Source organism: Mercenaria mercenaria, chromosome 2 (assembly GCF_021730395.1).
Source record: "Mercenaria mercenaria strain notata chromosome 2, MADL_Memer_1, whole genome shotgun sequence".
In the NCBI taxonomy this organism is placed as follows: Eukaryota; Metazoa; Mollusca; class Bivalvia; order Venerida; family Veneridae; genus Mercenaria; species Mercenaria mercenaria.
The window spans coordinates 71007774-71025947 of NC_069362.1; the positions used below are offsets into that span (position 1 = coordinate 71007774).

The 18174-nt window shown below is 35.4% G+C and overlaps 1 protein-coding gene across 8 annotated transcripts in view; it reads right to left on the minus strand.

Annotated features, from left to right (window-relative positions):
- Positions 1 to 18174, minus strand: part of LOC123564261 (unconventional myosin-XV-like) — a 57454-nt gene that overhangs the window by 4004 nt on the left and 35276 nt on the right. For 6 of the 8 annotated variants that reach the window (XM_053536878.1, XM_053536874.1, XM_053536877.1 and 3 more), the window contains 18 exons: positions 17248 to 17389; positions 16886 to 16994; positions 16430 to 16444; positions 14711 to 14835; positions 14209 to 14286; positions 13906 to 14063; positions 11459 to 11562; positions 8656 to 8708; positions 8233 to 8305; positions 7842 to 7918; positions 7515 to 7597; positions 6684 to 6909; positions 5780 to 5860; positions 4695 to 4952; positions 2040 to 2108; positions 1338 to 1402; positions 772 to 911; positions 269 to 318 (listed from right to left, as the gene is read on the minus strand). In XM_053536878.1, the coding sequence (XP_053392853.1) occupies positions 269 to 318; positions 772 to 911; positions 1338 to 1402; positions 2040 to 2108; positions 4695 to 4952; positions 5780 to 5860; positions 6684 to 6909; positions 7515 to 7597; positions 7842 to 7918; positions 8233 to 8305; positions 8656 to 8708; positions 11459 to 11562; positions 13906 to 14063; positions 14209 to 14286; positions 14711 to 14835; positions 16430 to 16444; positions 16886 to 16994; positions 17248 to 17389 (1906 nt within the window). Of the gene's footprint in view, positions 1 to 268; positions 319 to 771; positions 912 to 1337; positions 1403 to 2039; positions 2109 to 4694; positions 4953 to 5779; positions 5861 to 6683; positions 6910 to 7514; positions 7598 to 7841; positions 7919 to 8232; positions 8306 to 8655; positions 8709 to 11458; positions 11563 to 12079; positions 12178 to 13905; positions 14064 to 14208; positions 14287 to 14710; positions 14836 to 16429; positions 16445 to 16885; positions 16995 to 17247; positions 17390 to 18174 lie in introns of all 8 variants that reach the window. The other 2 variants (XM_053536875.1, XM_053536876.1) reach the window with 2 other exon arrangements.

Here is an 18174-nt window from a genome sequence, read left to right on the forward strand (position 1 = left end):
CTCAATAAATCAAAGTATGACAAGGAATAGCAACCAAATAACAACAATAAAAACTCATAACAGCAGGCATAGTCAAATGCCCTGATTTCAAGTCCAAAATAAAATCTTGATAAAAATTTTGACTGTACTGTTTTGTTTTTTTTATTACCTATTGATAGGGCTGTTAAAAGTATCTTTTAACATAACTTTTTGACATTTTAGTCAGTAATTTACAATCAAAGTAAAAAAATTTTTTCCAAAGATATCAAAGACATTGTACTGCACTAACCTTCACTCTGAAGAAAGTAGATCCAAACAAAGGCCATTGTGAAAGCACCTCTGTAAAATACACAAAAATAGTATATAAAAGTCAATCTCACAAGAATGATCTAAAATTTGACATTGGGAAAGTTCTTTATGTCTTCAAAAAATTTCTTGTTTTTAAAATCATTAATGAGCCGTGCCATGGGAAAACCAACATAGTGGGTATGCGACCAGCATGGATCCTGACCAGCCTGCGCATCTGCACAGTCTGGTCAGGATCCATGCTGTTCGCTAACAGTTTCTCCGATTCCAATAGGCTTTAAAAGCGAACAGCATAGAGCCTGACCAGACTGCGCGGATGCTGGTTTTCTCATGGCACGGCTCATTTTAATCTTACAGCAGCATTTGAAATATTGTTTGAAGTTGAGCTTTTCTAACTAAATTGAAATCAACTATCATGTAGGTGACTTCTAATCTGGAAAAATTTATATCATATGAAGATAAAAGTGAAAGCTGAGTTTTACGTACCAACAAATTTGGCCATACACTCAGGTGGTGTATGTTTAATGACTGTTTTCATCTCTTCATGTACACGATTTAACCATTGCTGACTCTTGTAGCTTGGCAATACACGAACAATCTCAGGTAACAAGTGCTCAAGGTCACGTCTGGAAAAAAGCAATTTCAATAAATTTGTAACTTCAGAGTATTTGAGCATGCTGTTGCAGTTTCATTTGGAACAATTTCAATAAATTTTACTTGTATACATAAATTTATACTTCATGCACCGCATTTAAAAATAAACTGAATGAAGGCCAAAACAAACTAGTAACTCCTATTTTTGTCACACATAGTGCAAAATATACTTACTCGAAAGAGCCCCCAAAAATGAGGGCACAAAAGTTGAATTTAATCATTCAGCATATTACTTGCATCTCCAAAGTTTAATATAATTTTCTAATAAAAAATAACAAACACATGATTTAATACTTATCATGCTAGACACGACTGATCCTGCCTTTAGTAAGGGTTAAACAATGACAATATAAAATGTACACACTCTATATAAAATCTAAGACAAAAGTATAACTTACAGTGTCGGCATATTGACATGATCCGAGGCCCTGTGTAACAATGCTGCCATGAACTGGATGTCCATCTGTCAAACACAAAGTATAAAGATTATCTTCTATCTATGACTGACTGGTTCTGTTTGTGTAAGGAACAGATTTATACTATGTTTGTACCATTTAAACTTGCTACTACAGCTGGTACCTTGATTTTCATGTGAAGTCACAGAAATGTAACACAATGCCAGCATAAATGAGCTGTGCCATGAGAAAACCAACATAGTGGGTTTGTGACCAGCATGGATCCAGACCAGCCTGCGCATCCGCGCAGTCTGGTCAGGATCCATGCTGTTCGCTTTCAAAGCCTATTGCAATTAGAGAAACCGTTAGGGAACAGCATGGATCCAGACCAGACTGCGCGGATGCGCAGTCTGGTCTGGATCCATGCTGGTCGCAAAGCCACTATGTTGATTTTCTCATGGCGCGGCTCAAATGATTACATGGCTCATTTGCTGCATGGTAAAAATGAGCAAGATCTAAAAATGTGCAGTGACATTAAATAACTACCAAATTAGCTGTCCTATGTTACAATAAAGAATTACCCAAACAGTTCTGAAAAAAAAAAGACTTTAAAATTTTACCCCTGTCATAAGCCAGTGCAAAGGAAAAAAACCTTGTATACTATTAACAATAAACATGAGTCCATAAAGTTGTACTATAACTGACCTCGTATTGTTTATTTAAAGCACCATCGCGAATCATCACAACTAGACCATCTATATAGTCTGGTAGGCACTGAAATATATATGGAATCATATAAGCAGTTACAAACAGACAGTAATCATGTTCTCTAAGCTTGCTGAACTTCACTGGACATGTGATAATATTTTCAATGGGAGAAATAGCACAAGAACTATGTCGCAAAATTTCACTCTGCTTAACATTTTCAAAACAAAAGTGTCACAACTGTTCTGCTCACTCATCTAAATTTTACAGCTCAAACAAGTACACTTTCGGTAAAAGATCATCAAAAAACATTTTTTTTCAAAATTATTTTGAAAACTGACCTGTAGATTCAGAGGTAAAGATTTTTCTTCTTTCCACAATATCCATATAAGAACAGGTGACCTCTGTTTTTTGACAAAATCTTAATAATTTGAACAATTTTGTCAGGGGGTCACATAAGGATCACTTGTGTGAAATTATTTTAAAGTCTGTCCATCATTTCTAAAAAAAGATTCCGATATAACCTCCACTGTAAACATATAGAGAAAAGAGACCTTGACCTCTGGCAGCCATGTTTTATTTACAAATGGGAATAACCTGAACAATCTTGACAGTCAAATAATTGTCTAAATTTGGTGAAATTATTTTCAAATCAGGCTAGCATGAATTCTAACAAGAAGGTTTTCTTTTCTGTTGCAATGTTAATAGTGTTCTGCATGGAATAGTTTCCTTTGAACTACCTTGAAAGAGATCCACACAAAGAACATTCCTGGGAAGCTGGCTGATATTTGCTGAATGGTTTCAGAGATGTTTGCTTGAACAAAAATATGGATGATGGCAGGTAACTGGTCACAATAGCTTATCCCTAGCACTTTGTGCTCAGGTGATATTAAACAAGAGGGTCATGATGACCCTGGATCGCTCACCAGATTAATATGTTTCAAATGTCAAACTGATGATTTTTAGAAATTTTTTGGAAAATTTTCCGATGTACAATCAAGTAACCACTGGGGCGGGGCCAATTTTACCCCGGGGGTCATGATTTGAACAAAGTTTGTAGAAGTCGACTAGGCAATGTTACATATCGAATATCTAAGATCTAGGCCTTCTGGTTTATTTTAAGCAAATTTATGAAGATTTCCCTATGTACAATAAAGTAACCCCTGGGGCTTGGTCAATTTGACCCTGAGGGGGTCAATATTTGAACAAATTTTGTCCACTAAGCAATGCTACATGTTGAATATCTAAGCTCTAGGCCTTCTGGTTTATTTTTAGAAAATATTGAAGATTTTTCTATGTACAATCAAGTAACCCCATGGGGCGTGGCCAATTTGACCCCGGGGTCATGATTTGAAGAAATTTTGTAGAGGTCTACTAGGCAATACTACATGTCAAATATCTAAGTCCTAGGCCTTCTGGTTTATTTTTAGAATTTTTTTGAAGATTTTCCTATGTACAATCAAGTGACCCCTGGGGCGGGGTCAATTTTGACCCTGGGGTCATGATTTGAACAAATGTTGTAGAGGTCCACTATGCAATGCTACATGTGAAATATCTAAGCTCTAGGCCTTCTGGTTTATTTTAAGAAAATTTTTGAAGATTTTCATATGTAAAATCAAGCGACCCCTAGGGCGGGGTCAATTTTGACCCCGGGGGTCATGATTTGAACAACTTTAGTAGAGGTCCACTAGGCAATGCTACATGTCAAATATCTAAGCTCTAGAGCTTCTGCTTTTTGAGAAGAAGATTTTTTAAGGTTTTCCTATGTAAAATCAAGTGACCCCTGGGACGGGGTCAATTTTGACCCCGGGGGTCTGATTTGAATAAATTTTGTAGAGGTCCACTAGGCAATGCTACACGTGAAATATCTAAGACCTAGGCCTTCTGCTTTATTTTTAGAATTTTTTTGAAGATTTTACTATGTAAAATCAAGTGACCCCTGGGGCGGGGTCAATTTTGACCCTGGGGTCATGATTTGAACAACTTTAGTAGAGGTCCATTAGGCAATGCTACATGTCAAATATCTAAGGTCTAGGGCTTCTGGTTTTCAAGAAGAAGATTTTTTAAGATTTTTCTATGTAAAATCAAGTGACCCCTGGGGCGGGGTCAATTTTGACCCCGGGGTCATAATTTGAACAAACTTGGTAGAGGTCCATTAGGTAATGCTTCACACCAAATATCTAAGCTCTAGGGCTTCTGGTTTTTGAGAAGAAGATTTTTAAAGTTTTTCCTTTCGGTTGCCATGGCAACCAGAGTTCTGCATGGAATTCAATTCTTTGAACAATTTTTAGAGAAGACCATCCAAGGAACATCCCTGTGAAGTTTCATCAAAATTGGCCTGTTGGTTTAGGACGAGATGTTGTTTAAAGGAAAGTGTGGACGGACGGACGGACGACGGATGGACGCCGGACGGTGAGCGATCACAATAGCTCACCCTGAGCACTTTGTGCTCTGGTGAGCTAAAAACAGACAATTTTATTGCTAGGCACAATTTTGTCAGAGAAAAACTTATTACTATATTAAACTTGAATGAAACAGACACAAAATAAACAGGATCACTTCATATTCATAAAAAAGACTTTTTGAATTTGTTACTTATTCAGCTCATGTAAGCTCACGATTTTTTTGACAAATCAGTAGATCTGTCAAACTTACCTGGAAATACATGAGTTCATTGTAGAGCAGGTTATCTGACGATTTAAATGGGAAGTACCAAACTGTTCTCTGGAAGACAAGGTCATAATCACGTCTGCTGCGTAGTAACTCTGCCGTTACATCCAGGATATACTCCTCATTACGCAATCGACTGAACTGACCATCCCGAGTACGCAGGAACACCGTGTACTCTTCAATCTCCACTTGGTCAACAACATCGAGACGTTGACAAATATCCTCTGTACAGTCACGGACAACCTTCAAAGAAGAAACCATACAGAATAATAACTCCTCCACTAAATTATTCTAATCTCTTTTCTCGGAATTTAAGTAAGAAATGAATTATTTTTTTGTAAGAGTTCATGCAAAATGAACAACAAAATGACTGGCAAAAATGAAGACCTAAGAAAAAAAAAATCTATTAAGTGTGCTAGTGATTCATTGTTAATTTGATCCTCATACTCCCATCATTAACTTTGCATGAACTCTAAAAGAAAATTATTTCATTTCTCGTATTTAACATTAGGATCAGTTTCCTTGTCATTTAGTTCACCAGACAGACTAACTGCAACACTGTCTGATGAATGTTCTTCCTAGCTACATACAGGCATTGTACTAAACAGCGGAACAATATCACTAAGCAGTGTATTCCTAACTTTAGCTACCTTTCCTTTGGCAGTTTTTAATAGAACAAATATTAAGAATATAAATATTTGCCACTGTTTGTTATGCAATCTGAAATCAAGATCAACTTGAAGTACCTTTATTTCTTGCTCTCAAGATCAACTTGAAGTACCTTTAATTCTTGCTCTCAAGATCAACTTGAAGTACCTTTAATTCTTGCTCTCAAGATCAACTTGAAGTACCTTTAATTCTTGCTCTCAAGATCAACTTGAAGTACCTTTAATTCTTGCTCTCAAGATCAACTTGAAGTACCTTTAATTCTTGCTCTCAAGATCAACTTGAAGTACCTTTAATTCTTGCTCTCAAATTATAAAGCTGTACCATAAAATGTTATGGTAGAATTGACCATTGTCTAGTTTACCCAAACATTTGACATTTAAATGTATACAATAAGAACTTACAGTGCATGGTTTTATGTGTAGCATTCCCTCCCTCTCTGAGCCACTGTAGATGAACGAAAACCTCTTCGAAATTCTTCCATTCTACAATACAATCAATAGTTTACTGTTAAGATTGTCATCAGAAAAATGCCCATCTCACAGCTATTCAAAATACAGTATTTACTAGGGCACAACTCCAGAATTTAGTCATTTTCATTGAAATTGTGGCAGTACTTTTGTTCTTTAGTTAGATGAAAAAAAAAGCAACTTAGTGAATTATAGTGTTTTTTTTCTAAATCACTAGTGTAGTCTGTATGTATAAAGTCTCATCTTTTGAACTCAAATGATGCATTTTATTAGAAAATAACTTTTTATACACCTCTATAAAAACCTCTAACACAGAACAGAAAAACTGCTGAAATATAATAGAAATAGGAATGTGAGCAAAACTGACAAGGTATATCACTCATGCATATATCTAATAGTACTGAACACAGTGAATGAGCAGAATCTATTTCAATAAAAGTGTTATGGTATGGTACAGCATTTTGTGATGACAACATATTTCCTTTACCATACTCTTTCTCCATCTTCTTTCCTTAACTTCCATTTCTATAGATTGTCTTGACTAAAATGTTTACATTAAACAGCACATAAAAACACCAACAGACAAGAACAAACATACATGTATATTACCATAAGCAACAAACATAATCTCTGACACCTACTAACACACACACACATAACAATAAAGTCATAAATATCTTAACAATTTCACTTTACTGCACTAAACCAAAACTTCAATATTCATGTATTTTCACACACTTGTATCCTTTTCTACATAATGAGCATGATGTAAATGAGTTCATCTAACAATGGAAAACATTCAACAACTGTCTTTTCATCCTCTAAACAAAATACTTACAGCTAAAGCATTGATTTCTTCTTTTAATGGCACATTTTTCCTTCCTCCATATTTGAACGTTTTTCGTAGATTCTGCAGGCAGATAGCTGCTGCTCCGCTGTATGTTCTCTGTGTATCCGAGGCAACAGTCTCTAGGTACTTGAACAAATACGGCCGGAAAGCCTCGGAACAGTCACAGTACGCCGCAATGATAGCAAATAATCTCCAACCCATTATACAACTTTTCCTTCAATTCATAAAAATAAAGAATTAATTTTTATCATATATAAATTTAATGAAATTTTCTAATTGTTACTTATATTCAGACCTCGTGGAAGTGTGACATTATTTAATCAGTTGTCACAACTGAACTGCTAGTTATTTTTTTAATGATAATTCCTGTTAATATCAAGCATATAATGTATTCACAATGCTGTAATATCTAAATTTCATTATAATTATATGAAGCGCGCCATGGGAAAACCAACGTAGTGGCTTTGCGAACAGCATGGATCCAGACCAGCCTGCACATCCACGCAGTCTGGTCAGGATCCATGCTGTTCGCTAACAGTTTCTCTAATTGCAATAGGCTTTGAAAGCAAACAGCATGGATCCTGACCAGACTGCGCAGATGCGCAGGCTGGTCTGGATCCATGCTGGTTACAAAGGCACTATGTTGGTTTTCCCATGGCACAGCTTATATAAGAATAACTTGTAGCAAAGATACATTATGTCGATGCCACCATCAGCACTAACTGTGTACTGTGGCAGCTGTAGAGTCTAACTGCACATGTCATTGATGTTAGCGACAATTACCTGATATGTTTATATGAAGATCATAAATACACTTACGGTTTCATGCTCCTATTATTTGTTGTTTGTTTACATAACTGGCAGTAAACCTCGTCCCGCAACTCTGGATACTTGTGGCAGGCCTAAAAAGTCAGGAAATATAATTCTTTTAACAACCTTTAAAATTTGCAAAATAAAAATGATGAGAAAAAAAACTCAGCTTTCAATGCAATCTGCAACATAAAATTTTAAAATGAACAATAATTATTATGCTAAAGAAATATCAGAGAGGATAGAACAACTACAGTGATAACGTGTAAAATGAATGAAGTAATATTGATAAAGTATTCAGGTAAATGTAGGAAGTAACATATATTTAAGTCATACCCTGAGTACTTTTAGAGCACAGTCCATCTCTGTCTGGTTGGAGGACATTGGATAATCTCCCATAAACTTCATTATACCTAAAATATTGAAAATGTGATAGCTACCTTATAGGAACAGGTGAGTCAAGGTACATACTAGTCATAACAGAATCTGACATACACACAAATCCACGAATATACTCTATCCACATACAGATAATTATGTTAGCAGTAAGGGTAGCTACACCTGCTCTAAAAACAGTATCAACATATTTATGCACATATTAATAAGGAACACACGATTCTCGTACATCTGTACATGTACAGATGAGTGAATTAGGGTATGTACAAATACAAAGATACCAATTGTATGCACAACTAGGTAATGATGAATAATTAAAAGATAAACTTACAGATGAAGCATTCTATTGCTAACTTGTTGAGTTCAGGATTATCCAGTTTGAGTAATGATGTCTGTATTGGTGACTGGAAATAACAAACATTATGTGGTTACAAATTGTAGTGAACAACCTGTTCATTTTCAACAGAGAAAGGCCATATGTATATATATTATGTTGATACTTTCAGTTTCAATGTGCAAACTAACCATCATTGTAGTATAAACATGAAAACTGTCTAATTTTATGTAGAATATAATACTAGCAGTGAAAAAGTGTGATTAGAGAACTCGTTCTATATGAATTTGCGTTAAAAAAAATAGGAAAATACGGATCCATTTACTTTATCGATTTCTTTCGACTATACCATGGAAACATATTATCGGTCACATTTTTGACCTTACTCCTGTTACTAGAGAAATAAATGTGTGAAATTACCCTTGTCCATTTGACCATCTCAGCTTGCTCTTTCCATGTCCAATCACCTGAACCTATAGATAGGTAACATGTTATAGTCAGTCTATATTCCTACATACAACAGTGACATATCGGTGATTAACTTGCTCTTAAAATTTGACTATTTAATGATACATTTTACTGAAAATTTATATAAAATTTACAATTTCCCTTCTTGCTTCTTCTTAATTTATTTCAATTTTTTTTTAGTTTTCTTATAAAGATTTGTTATCACAAAACAACAAGTGAAATCCATGCAAAACTGTGTGTGTAGTGTACAGTGTGATAGAAACATACCAGAACATGTTAATTTTCTCACATCAAAACATTTTCATCTTTATAAAAAGAGCATTGCATTGAATTTTATTATGCCCCAGTATAGATATCTTTTACATCACACATGATGCCATTTAAATAATGGAAAAATATTAATGAAAACAAGGAGCTGCGTTCAATAAATGCTTGATGCCCCCGGTGGCATCCTTGTCGATAGATTTTGCACCTAAGTCCAAAACGAGGTCAAGGTCAAACTGAGGTCAGGTGATGTCTGAAGACGAGGAATGGTCACAGGTTACATTTGCATTAGTATCAAGTCATTCTAGTAAGGGGTATTGATGCTACACGAAAGGGTCCCATTTGAATGGACGAACGAACGGACGGACAGACAGACAGGACAATCACTATATAATAATATGCCTCCCGCATCAGTAGATACCTGGAGGAATAATAAGATAAACTAGAAAATGTTTTTGTAAAAAAGCGCATGTCTCCCCCAATGCAAAGTCCTATAGGCAAGAAGTCAATAGGGGTCAGAAGCGAAAGTCAAAGAGACACTGATGGTTGGCTGCAATAGGGATCATCTACTTGGCATGTCCAGTCATCCCACTAAATTTCAACACTCTTGGCCTAGTGGTTCTCAAGTCACTGTTCAGGCTCCTGTGACCTTGACCTTTGATCAGATGACCTCAAAATAAATAGGGGTCATCTACTCTGCATGTCCAATCATCCTATTAAGTTTCAACATTGTAGGTCAAGTGGTTCTCAAGTTATTTCCAAAAAATGATTTTACATGAACAGGCCACTGTGACCTTGACCTTTAATAGACTGACCCCAAAAACAATAGGGGTCATTTACTCTGCATGAACAGTCAAGTGGTTCTCTAGTTATTGATAGGAAATGGTTTTCAATGTTCAGGCCCCTGTGACCTTGACCTTTGACGCAGTGACCCCAAAATCAATAGGGGTCATCTACTCTTCATGACCAATCATCCTATGAAGTTTCAACATTCTGAGTCAAGTGGTTCTCTAGTTACTGATAGGAAATGGTTTTCAATGTTCAGGCCCCTGTGACCTTGACCTTTGACGGAGTGACCCAAAAATCAACAGGGGTCATCTACTCTTCATGACCAATCATCCTATGAAGTTTCAACATTCTGGGTCAAGTGGATCTCTGGTTATTGATCAGAAATGGTTTTCAATGTTCAGGCCCCTGTGACCTTGACCTTTGACAGAGTGACCCCAAGATCAATAGGGGTCATCTACTCTTCATGAACAATCATCCTATGAAGTTTCAACATTCTGGGTCAAGTGGTTCTCTAGTTATTGATCGGAAATGGTTTTCAATGTTCAGGCCCCTGTGACCTTGACCTTTGACGGAGTGACCCCAAAAACAATAGGGGTCGTCTACTCCAGCAGCCCTACAACCCTATGAAGTTTGAAGGTTTTAGGTCAAATGGTTCTCCAGTTACTGCTCGGAAATGAAGTGTGACGTACGGACGGACGGAAGGACGGACGAATGGACAGGGCAAAAACAATATGTCTCCTAGGGGAGACATAATAAGAGAGTAATCATAGCTACAAGTCGCTCACCTGAAACTGACATTTTGGTTTACAACCATTTGAAAGCAGTTACTGCTTTTTTTTTCAGGTCCAGCTACCACTAGGATGCTACAAAACAAGTTTACTGATGATCTATCACTATGGCGGTCCTTTTATGATGTCAAGCTGAACCATATGAGAATGATCAATCTTATTTCTATTTTAAGCTCTGACATACCCTAAATGCAATCAATCTGAACAATTTGAACAAACATGAAAGTGATCCATGTCAAGATGCTACATGGCACCATATCAACAAACTTGAAAATAGTCCATCTAAGGGTGCTGTATATCAAGTTTAATGAAGATCAATCAAGCAGTTTGAAAAGTTCCATCAAGTGGTTCATAAGAAGTAATTTCAAGATTTTTCCATTTTTATCTATGGAAGCAACACACCAAATCTGGTGAAGACCCATCAAGCGATTAATGAGAAGCAGTTGTTTGAAGAATTTTCTACTTTAAGCCCTGGCTACCCCAAAATGCAGTCAACAGAATAATTTAATGAAATGGAACAATTTTTACTGGAAGTTTCAATAAAGAAGATGTTTAAGTAAAATTGTGAATGACAATTGATGACAACAATGTATGACGGACAACAGACACTGGATGACCCACCTATACTAACTTCTCACACTGAGCCCGTGGTTCAGGTGAGCTTAAATCACTGAACACATATAGAATTACTTTGTTACAGAAATTCCACTTCAGTTAATAAATGATTGCAATAAATTGTATTTCTAACTCTGCATCAGCCTTCAACCACCCACAAGTTCTAAACAAAGTTTAAAACGTAAAAGTTAAGATTTTTTCATTATATGTTTTATACCATTATCAATAATTAAATAATATATGTTTAGAATCAAGCATTATATTGCAGTTAGTATAGCAGTTAGTATAGCAACCATCACCTCGGCGGTGCCTCTCATGCTTCTGTAGGTTATGCAGCTTCAATTTCTCAATCGATTTTATCGTGCCATGTAAGGAACCATTGTTTGGACGCAACAAATCATACCTTGAAAAATAATCAATTTGCAATAGTCATTTTAACAAAAAAGCATATGTCTCACAAAGTTTCCACAGCCTAGACTTCAACACAATATCAAGTAGATACTCTATGCTTCATCTTTCATTCTGTGTGCAAAAATGCAGAAAGTGCTCATAAATGGTTAGTTATGCAATGCTTAACACTAAATCACATGATCAGACCGGGCAATGACTGCAGACAGAAAATGATGATGGATTAACAGTCTAGAATGCTGGTATCAGGCTTACACAGATGTCATACATCAATGATCTATCGGTAATGGTATTGTAATACAGGAAAGATGGCTATTTTATCACTTAGCCAGGAGAAGATTAATATGGTTGAAATTATGAAGTCATAAGAGAAAGTGACATTCATTATGGGGCATGACAGAAGAGGTGAATGAATGAAATGAATGAATGAATGAATGACACACAACTGCAATCATTGCATTGAAAATTCACTCTGCTAGTCAAAGCCAAATTTCATATTTGCATTTTGAGACCTTCCAACATTCTCCCTAGCTCAGCAAAATCTGGCACAGCATTTCCAATCTGATGCCATCTCCACTCACTTAGAATACTCAGGTCCCTTGTAGGGAGGCTATTGGGTATAAAAATAACTCTTTAATTTCCTGAACCTGTGTTACAGCCTTTTGGATAGTTCTTACATTTTAATGACCTTGCCTTAATTAAGAATAACTTAATTCTGTACTGATTTTACATTATAATAACATAATTCTGCAGTCCTTTCTGTTTGCAGATGTAACATAGGTAGTTGATTGCAAATGATTTCTACCAGGTGAAGTATTTAGCTCTTTTGTTTCTTAAATCTTACTTCTGATAGCTCATCTTCAAACTACTTACCATAAATGAAACTATTTGATAGTAAAACATTCATCACTCATTATTTGCATTTATTAAAGAAGGTACTTGTATAAAGAGTTTACAGGATATCCTTAAAACATACATGCTAAAGCTGAAAACAAAGGAATCATTAGGCCCCATTAAATCCTAGGTTTAATTTTGATAACCTTCCTGGCTACTAACTCACTTGCCCCTCCGCATCCCAAAAGAAAGAGATAAGTTTATATGTTTATGAGAACCATGCAAAAGTATAATTGTCCTGTACATAATACTGAATTCAGTTCATGCTTATAATATATTACTTGTCCATATGCCTTTCAAACAGTCAGTGAAGTTAAATTGATAAAGGGTTTACTTGAATGTACAGTACATCCTTTCATAACAGATATCCACAAGTACAGTCACAATCTACCCTTTATTTACATAAACAAATGCATTTTGGTTGCTCCAAACAACTATAATTATGTGCAACATTAGCATCCAGGTAATATAGAATTTTAAGAGTTCTGTGTCTACTGTAGATTTCTGATAATAAACAACATCATTTGTTCATTAAGAAATGTCAGTCAAAGAGAAAACTGTTATTGATTTCATCTTTATTGGAATTTCATGGCTTTTGTGGTTATGGCAACCCAAAAAATGAAATCCCAATGAAAATTATTTCCAAAATCAATTGAAAAACTTGTAAGCAGTTTGGAACGAAGTGCTTGTATACTTTTGCCCTGGAAGCTGCATCATGATTACAGTTTACTTATAAACCCATTGTCTTAACAGACATGTTGTGTAGGCCTGTGCTTAAGGCAGTGTATATTGTGTTAAAGCAGCATATAAACATGTCATGCTGATTTAAGCAACAGTGGTTGAACAGATTGAATTATTCTGCTCCGTAGCTCTACCTGCTTTTCTCATTATCTCCTTCTCTGCAAATGAATAGGTTAATATCTCACAACAGCTCATAAAACAAACATATATATAAAATTATATGCAAACTGTAAGATGAACTTTGGAATTATGAAATAGCTAATTAATCAAGTTTGAATAAAGAATGAAACAAAAATCAATTGAATAAAGAATGAAACAAAAGTCAACAGAGACAGAGACAGGAATCGGTTTTGACAAATTTGAAGCTGTCCCAAAAATTTATTACCAATATCTCTCAATCTGACTTATTTTCCATGTCAATATGACGTCTGAAGTAATGTCTCATGTGAAGAATTTGTTTGTCACTTGCAATAAACTAGGAAATTCAAAAATGGGTTAAGGCTTCCTCAACCTAACTAATAATTTGATCTCTAGAAACCATGTACTGAAATACATGGTAAAGAATTCAAGCAATCTGCTTAATTTCATGGGATTTAAAAAGCTGACATAACATAATCATGTTTGAATATACTTATGCAAGAGCCATGAATCAGCTATATATCTGGCATCTGTAATCAACTTAGATAAAGAAAAATCAATTTACTTGTCAACACTCTCTCGGAAGTGTAGGAGCGCGAACTCCATCATGGAGAACTTGCCATCTGGAACCATGGTACCTTGACTAGTTTCACTGCGGTTGTCAGGTGGTGGTAGAGCTTCACGTAATATTGGGCCATCTCGAACCATCTCCCGAGAATCATCCTGTACGTAGATATATTCATATCGTGATCTAAGTGAACCACTACTGGTTCAATTACAACAATATTTATCACTTTAACATTATTGTGTCATATCATGGTGCATGTATTTCTATACAAAACTAGTAGTTTATATAATAAATACTTACCCGACTAGTGTTGTGGGTTTTGTGGATGACTTTCTGCACTGTTGTTTCAGATAAATGTGCTGACGGCTGCTGTTGACTCTGTAACATAATACAAGAAACTGTAAGACTAAAAACTTTACATTGTAACGTTAAGGACCACAAACATTATCTTCAGTTATATCAAATAAGAATATAAACTTTAAACTGACTTTGTATATTTGAGCCACGCCATAAGAAAACCAACATAGTGCATTTGCGACCAGCATGGATCCAGACCAGCCTGCGCATCTGCGCAGTCTGGTCAGGATCCATGCTGTTCACTAACGGTTTCTCTAAATGTAATAGGCTTTGAAAGCAAACAGCATGGATCCTGACCAGACTGTGTGGATGCGCAGGCTGGTCTGGATCCATGCTGGTTGCAAATGCACAATGTTGGTTTTCTCATGGTGCGGCTCATTTTAGGTATGCATGTGAAAGTCATCACTGATAATGGAATGAACACAGTAAATAAAACGGCACTAACTCTAAAGCTTGGAGTTCTTTCAATGGCTTCTCTTCTAGCATAATCCACCTCGTGTCTGGCGAGAGGTTTGACCAACTCTGCCGGGAAGTACCCATATACACCATTTGATATACCATACAGCCAGCCTGAAACAATGTCGGACTAATCAATGCTAAAACAGTTCAAGGAAAAAAAAGACAAACAGATAAACATCAATGAAGCTTCTTCCAGTTTATTCTTTCTATAAATTCATGAAATAAATAGTTAACATTCAACAAAGATTTATGTATAGTTTGAGGGGACACTGCTTCACATAATACTCAACCAAAATAAATAATTCCTGCATCTATTAATTCAAGCAATCTGATTGGTTTAGCCATGACATTCACATATCGATGAAGGCCTTTTATCATTCTTGTAGTCATGTACATATTTCAGTGTTGCAACCGATGGCAGTAATAATCCAAAAACAGCGGTAACTTTATTTCTAAATGAACCATTTGCACTCATTTTCTTTGTTGGTTTATTTCCTATATAATACAGAGATCATGGTTTCAATTCAAAATCTGATTAAATCTTTCAACAATGTTTGATGCTGAGAGCAAAATCATAAAAAAAATGAAATACTATTATATAATTTCTGTATTATCTGGCAGGTTTACAAATGCACAGACAGCAAATACAATAATTTATCCTATAGTAGATTCTGTAATGGAGAGAATATTTGACAAATTGTAAACTTACTTTATGATTTGCTTATAATTATACATCTTCATGGAGTACATGTATGCACATAGAAGATTAGATAACCCTTTTTGTTCACTGGTGTATTTACTAGCATCAATATTTACTGCAAGTTAGCTTAACATGTAAGTCGACTTAAATCAAATCCACACTTTTTTCAGAGGGGTATTTTAATTAGCAAAATGAAACTTTTTACATCTTATCCAGAAAAGGAATATAGGTTATAGAATCTATAGATATATATATCTGACAGTATTGGTCATTCTACGGATTTATGTCAATATGCACAGTGGAAGCACTTTACGTGCTGACATTTTTTCTAAGGTAAATCTTGAACTGTTCAGTAACTAACCATACTAGTTTAGAGATAACTTAGACAAAGATGAGATATAGATGAACTATCTAAATGTTAATGAAAATACTATCCATAACATTAACTGGAAGGAAGGTTATTAGTCAAGACCTGGGTCCGTATTTGTCAAAGTTTAAAGTCTGAAGAACTGCAAAAATTCTATTTGCCATGACTTTGTTATAGCATATTATACAGATGGTTTTATATAAGGTTTTTTTTTAGCTGACATTTGAAGATGCATGCAAAGTTTCTTCACAATTCATACCAAATTAACTATGTCAAAGCAAAAAGAAAATTCAGCATTTCAAAGTCTAATTCTAAATTCCAGACTTAAACCGTTCATGAATACAGGCGCAAATAAAACTAAATTACCTGTGTAGCCAAGATAATAGGAATAAAAGTGAAAATATTTGAAAAACAAAGGTAAATGACGGAAACTGTGAGGTTAAAAAACAATGGTGAAGGAAACTGGTAACAAGGTGATAGTTTCAGGACAGGATAAGGATAGAGAGAAACAGAGATTACAGTGGTAAGGAATGTGTAAGGTCAGTATATATACTGCTCATTGGACTGTCACAATGAACGTGACAACGTCTTAGGTCAAAGTAAAAGGCAATGAAAGATCTTTCTACAATATACCTTACCTCTCTTAGCGTAACCTATAACAATAGTCATAATTAAAGTAGCAAAAAAAATTAAGCTGTGAATATTCAATCTTGATGAACTATGTTTTTTTTTTTCAGAAACAAAGCTAAAGGAATGCTTAATTAATTAAATATCATGTATAATAAACAAACACAATGAACTACAAAGTTCTCAGACGACCAACTAGGTATCCTCTCACAGACACTAACCTGGGCTTACACTACCTCCTGGTAAACCTTTTTCAATAGTAACTGCCAAGCAAGGGAGCTGCTAGTATCATTTTTTCACTTTAGTATGATGTGACCCTGGATCAAAATCTGACACCAATGTCTTATCAATACATCCATGGTTTCAACGTTAAATAAGCTTCATAAACTTCGTGCAAGGGACTGTTTTTGTAAGGTCCAATAATAAATCTTTTACACATAACACTGTAATAATGATATTCTACAAACCTTCGTCGACATCAGCATCCACCAGTTTGATAACATCACCACGTTTGAAGGATAACAAAGTACTCTCCCTTGTTATATAATCTTTCATTGCAACAACGTATCTATTTATCTAAAATTGATAAAAACTTCAGCCTTTAGTAACCAAAATGAAATTTGAAATCTGCATAAAAGTTATTTTGAATAAAACAACAAAATGTAATTATTTCACAGTATCTCAAACCTTGAAATTTCTGTCCAAAAAGCATTTATTAAGCTTTAATAGTATTTTTCTGAACCCTGTTTTAAATCTTTCTTGAGAACAATATGAAGAGAAAGTTTACCCTGTCACTTACATCAAACTATAAATCAAGAGAAAAATTTACCCTGTCACTTTCATTAAGGTATAAATCAAGCATATCCTTCATCTGTTGTGCTCTGTTTGTGTAAAATACATATGGCTTGTTCTTTGTACTGATCTGTATTGAGGTCCGTGACGGCATCAAAACATCCACTACATCTTCAAATCTATAAAATACATGGTAAGTTTGTATGTGACAACAAAACTGTACTTTTATACAAATTTTTCTTGTTATTTATTATAATTTATTACATTTACCTTAAGTATCATTTTTGCAAAGCAAATCTTAAAACAAACTAGAAAATGCTTTTGTAAAAAAGCGCATGTCTCCCCCAATGCAAAGTCCTATAGGCAAGAAGTCAATAGAGGTCAGGAGCGAAAGTCAAAGAGACACTGATGGTTGGCTGCAATAGGGATTATCTACTTGGCATGTCCAGTAATCCCTCTAAATTTCAACACTCTTGGCCTAGTGGTTCTCAAGTCACCGTTCAGGCTCCTGTGACCTTGACCTTTGATCAAGTGACCTCAAAATAAAAAGGGGTCATCTACTCTGCATGTCCAATCATCCTATTAAGTTTCAACATTGTAGGTCAAGTGGTTCTCAAGTTATTTCCAAAAAATGATTTTACATGAACAGGCCACTGTGACCTTGACCTTTAATAGACTGACCCCAAAATCAATAGGGGTCATCTACTCTGCATGTTCAATCATCCTATGAAGTTTCAACATTCTGGGTCAAGTGGTTCTCAAGTTATTGATCGAACTGGTTATCAATGTTCAGGCCCCTGTGACCTTGACCTTTAACGGAGTGACCCCAAAAACAATAGGGGTCATTTACTCTGCATGAACAATCATCCTATGAAGTTTCAACATTCTGGGTCGAGAGGTTTTCAAGTTATTGATTGGAAATGGTTTTCCATGTTCAGGCCCCTGTGGCCTTGACCTTTAACAG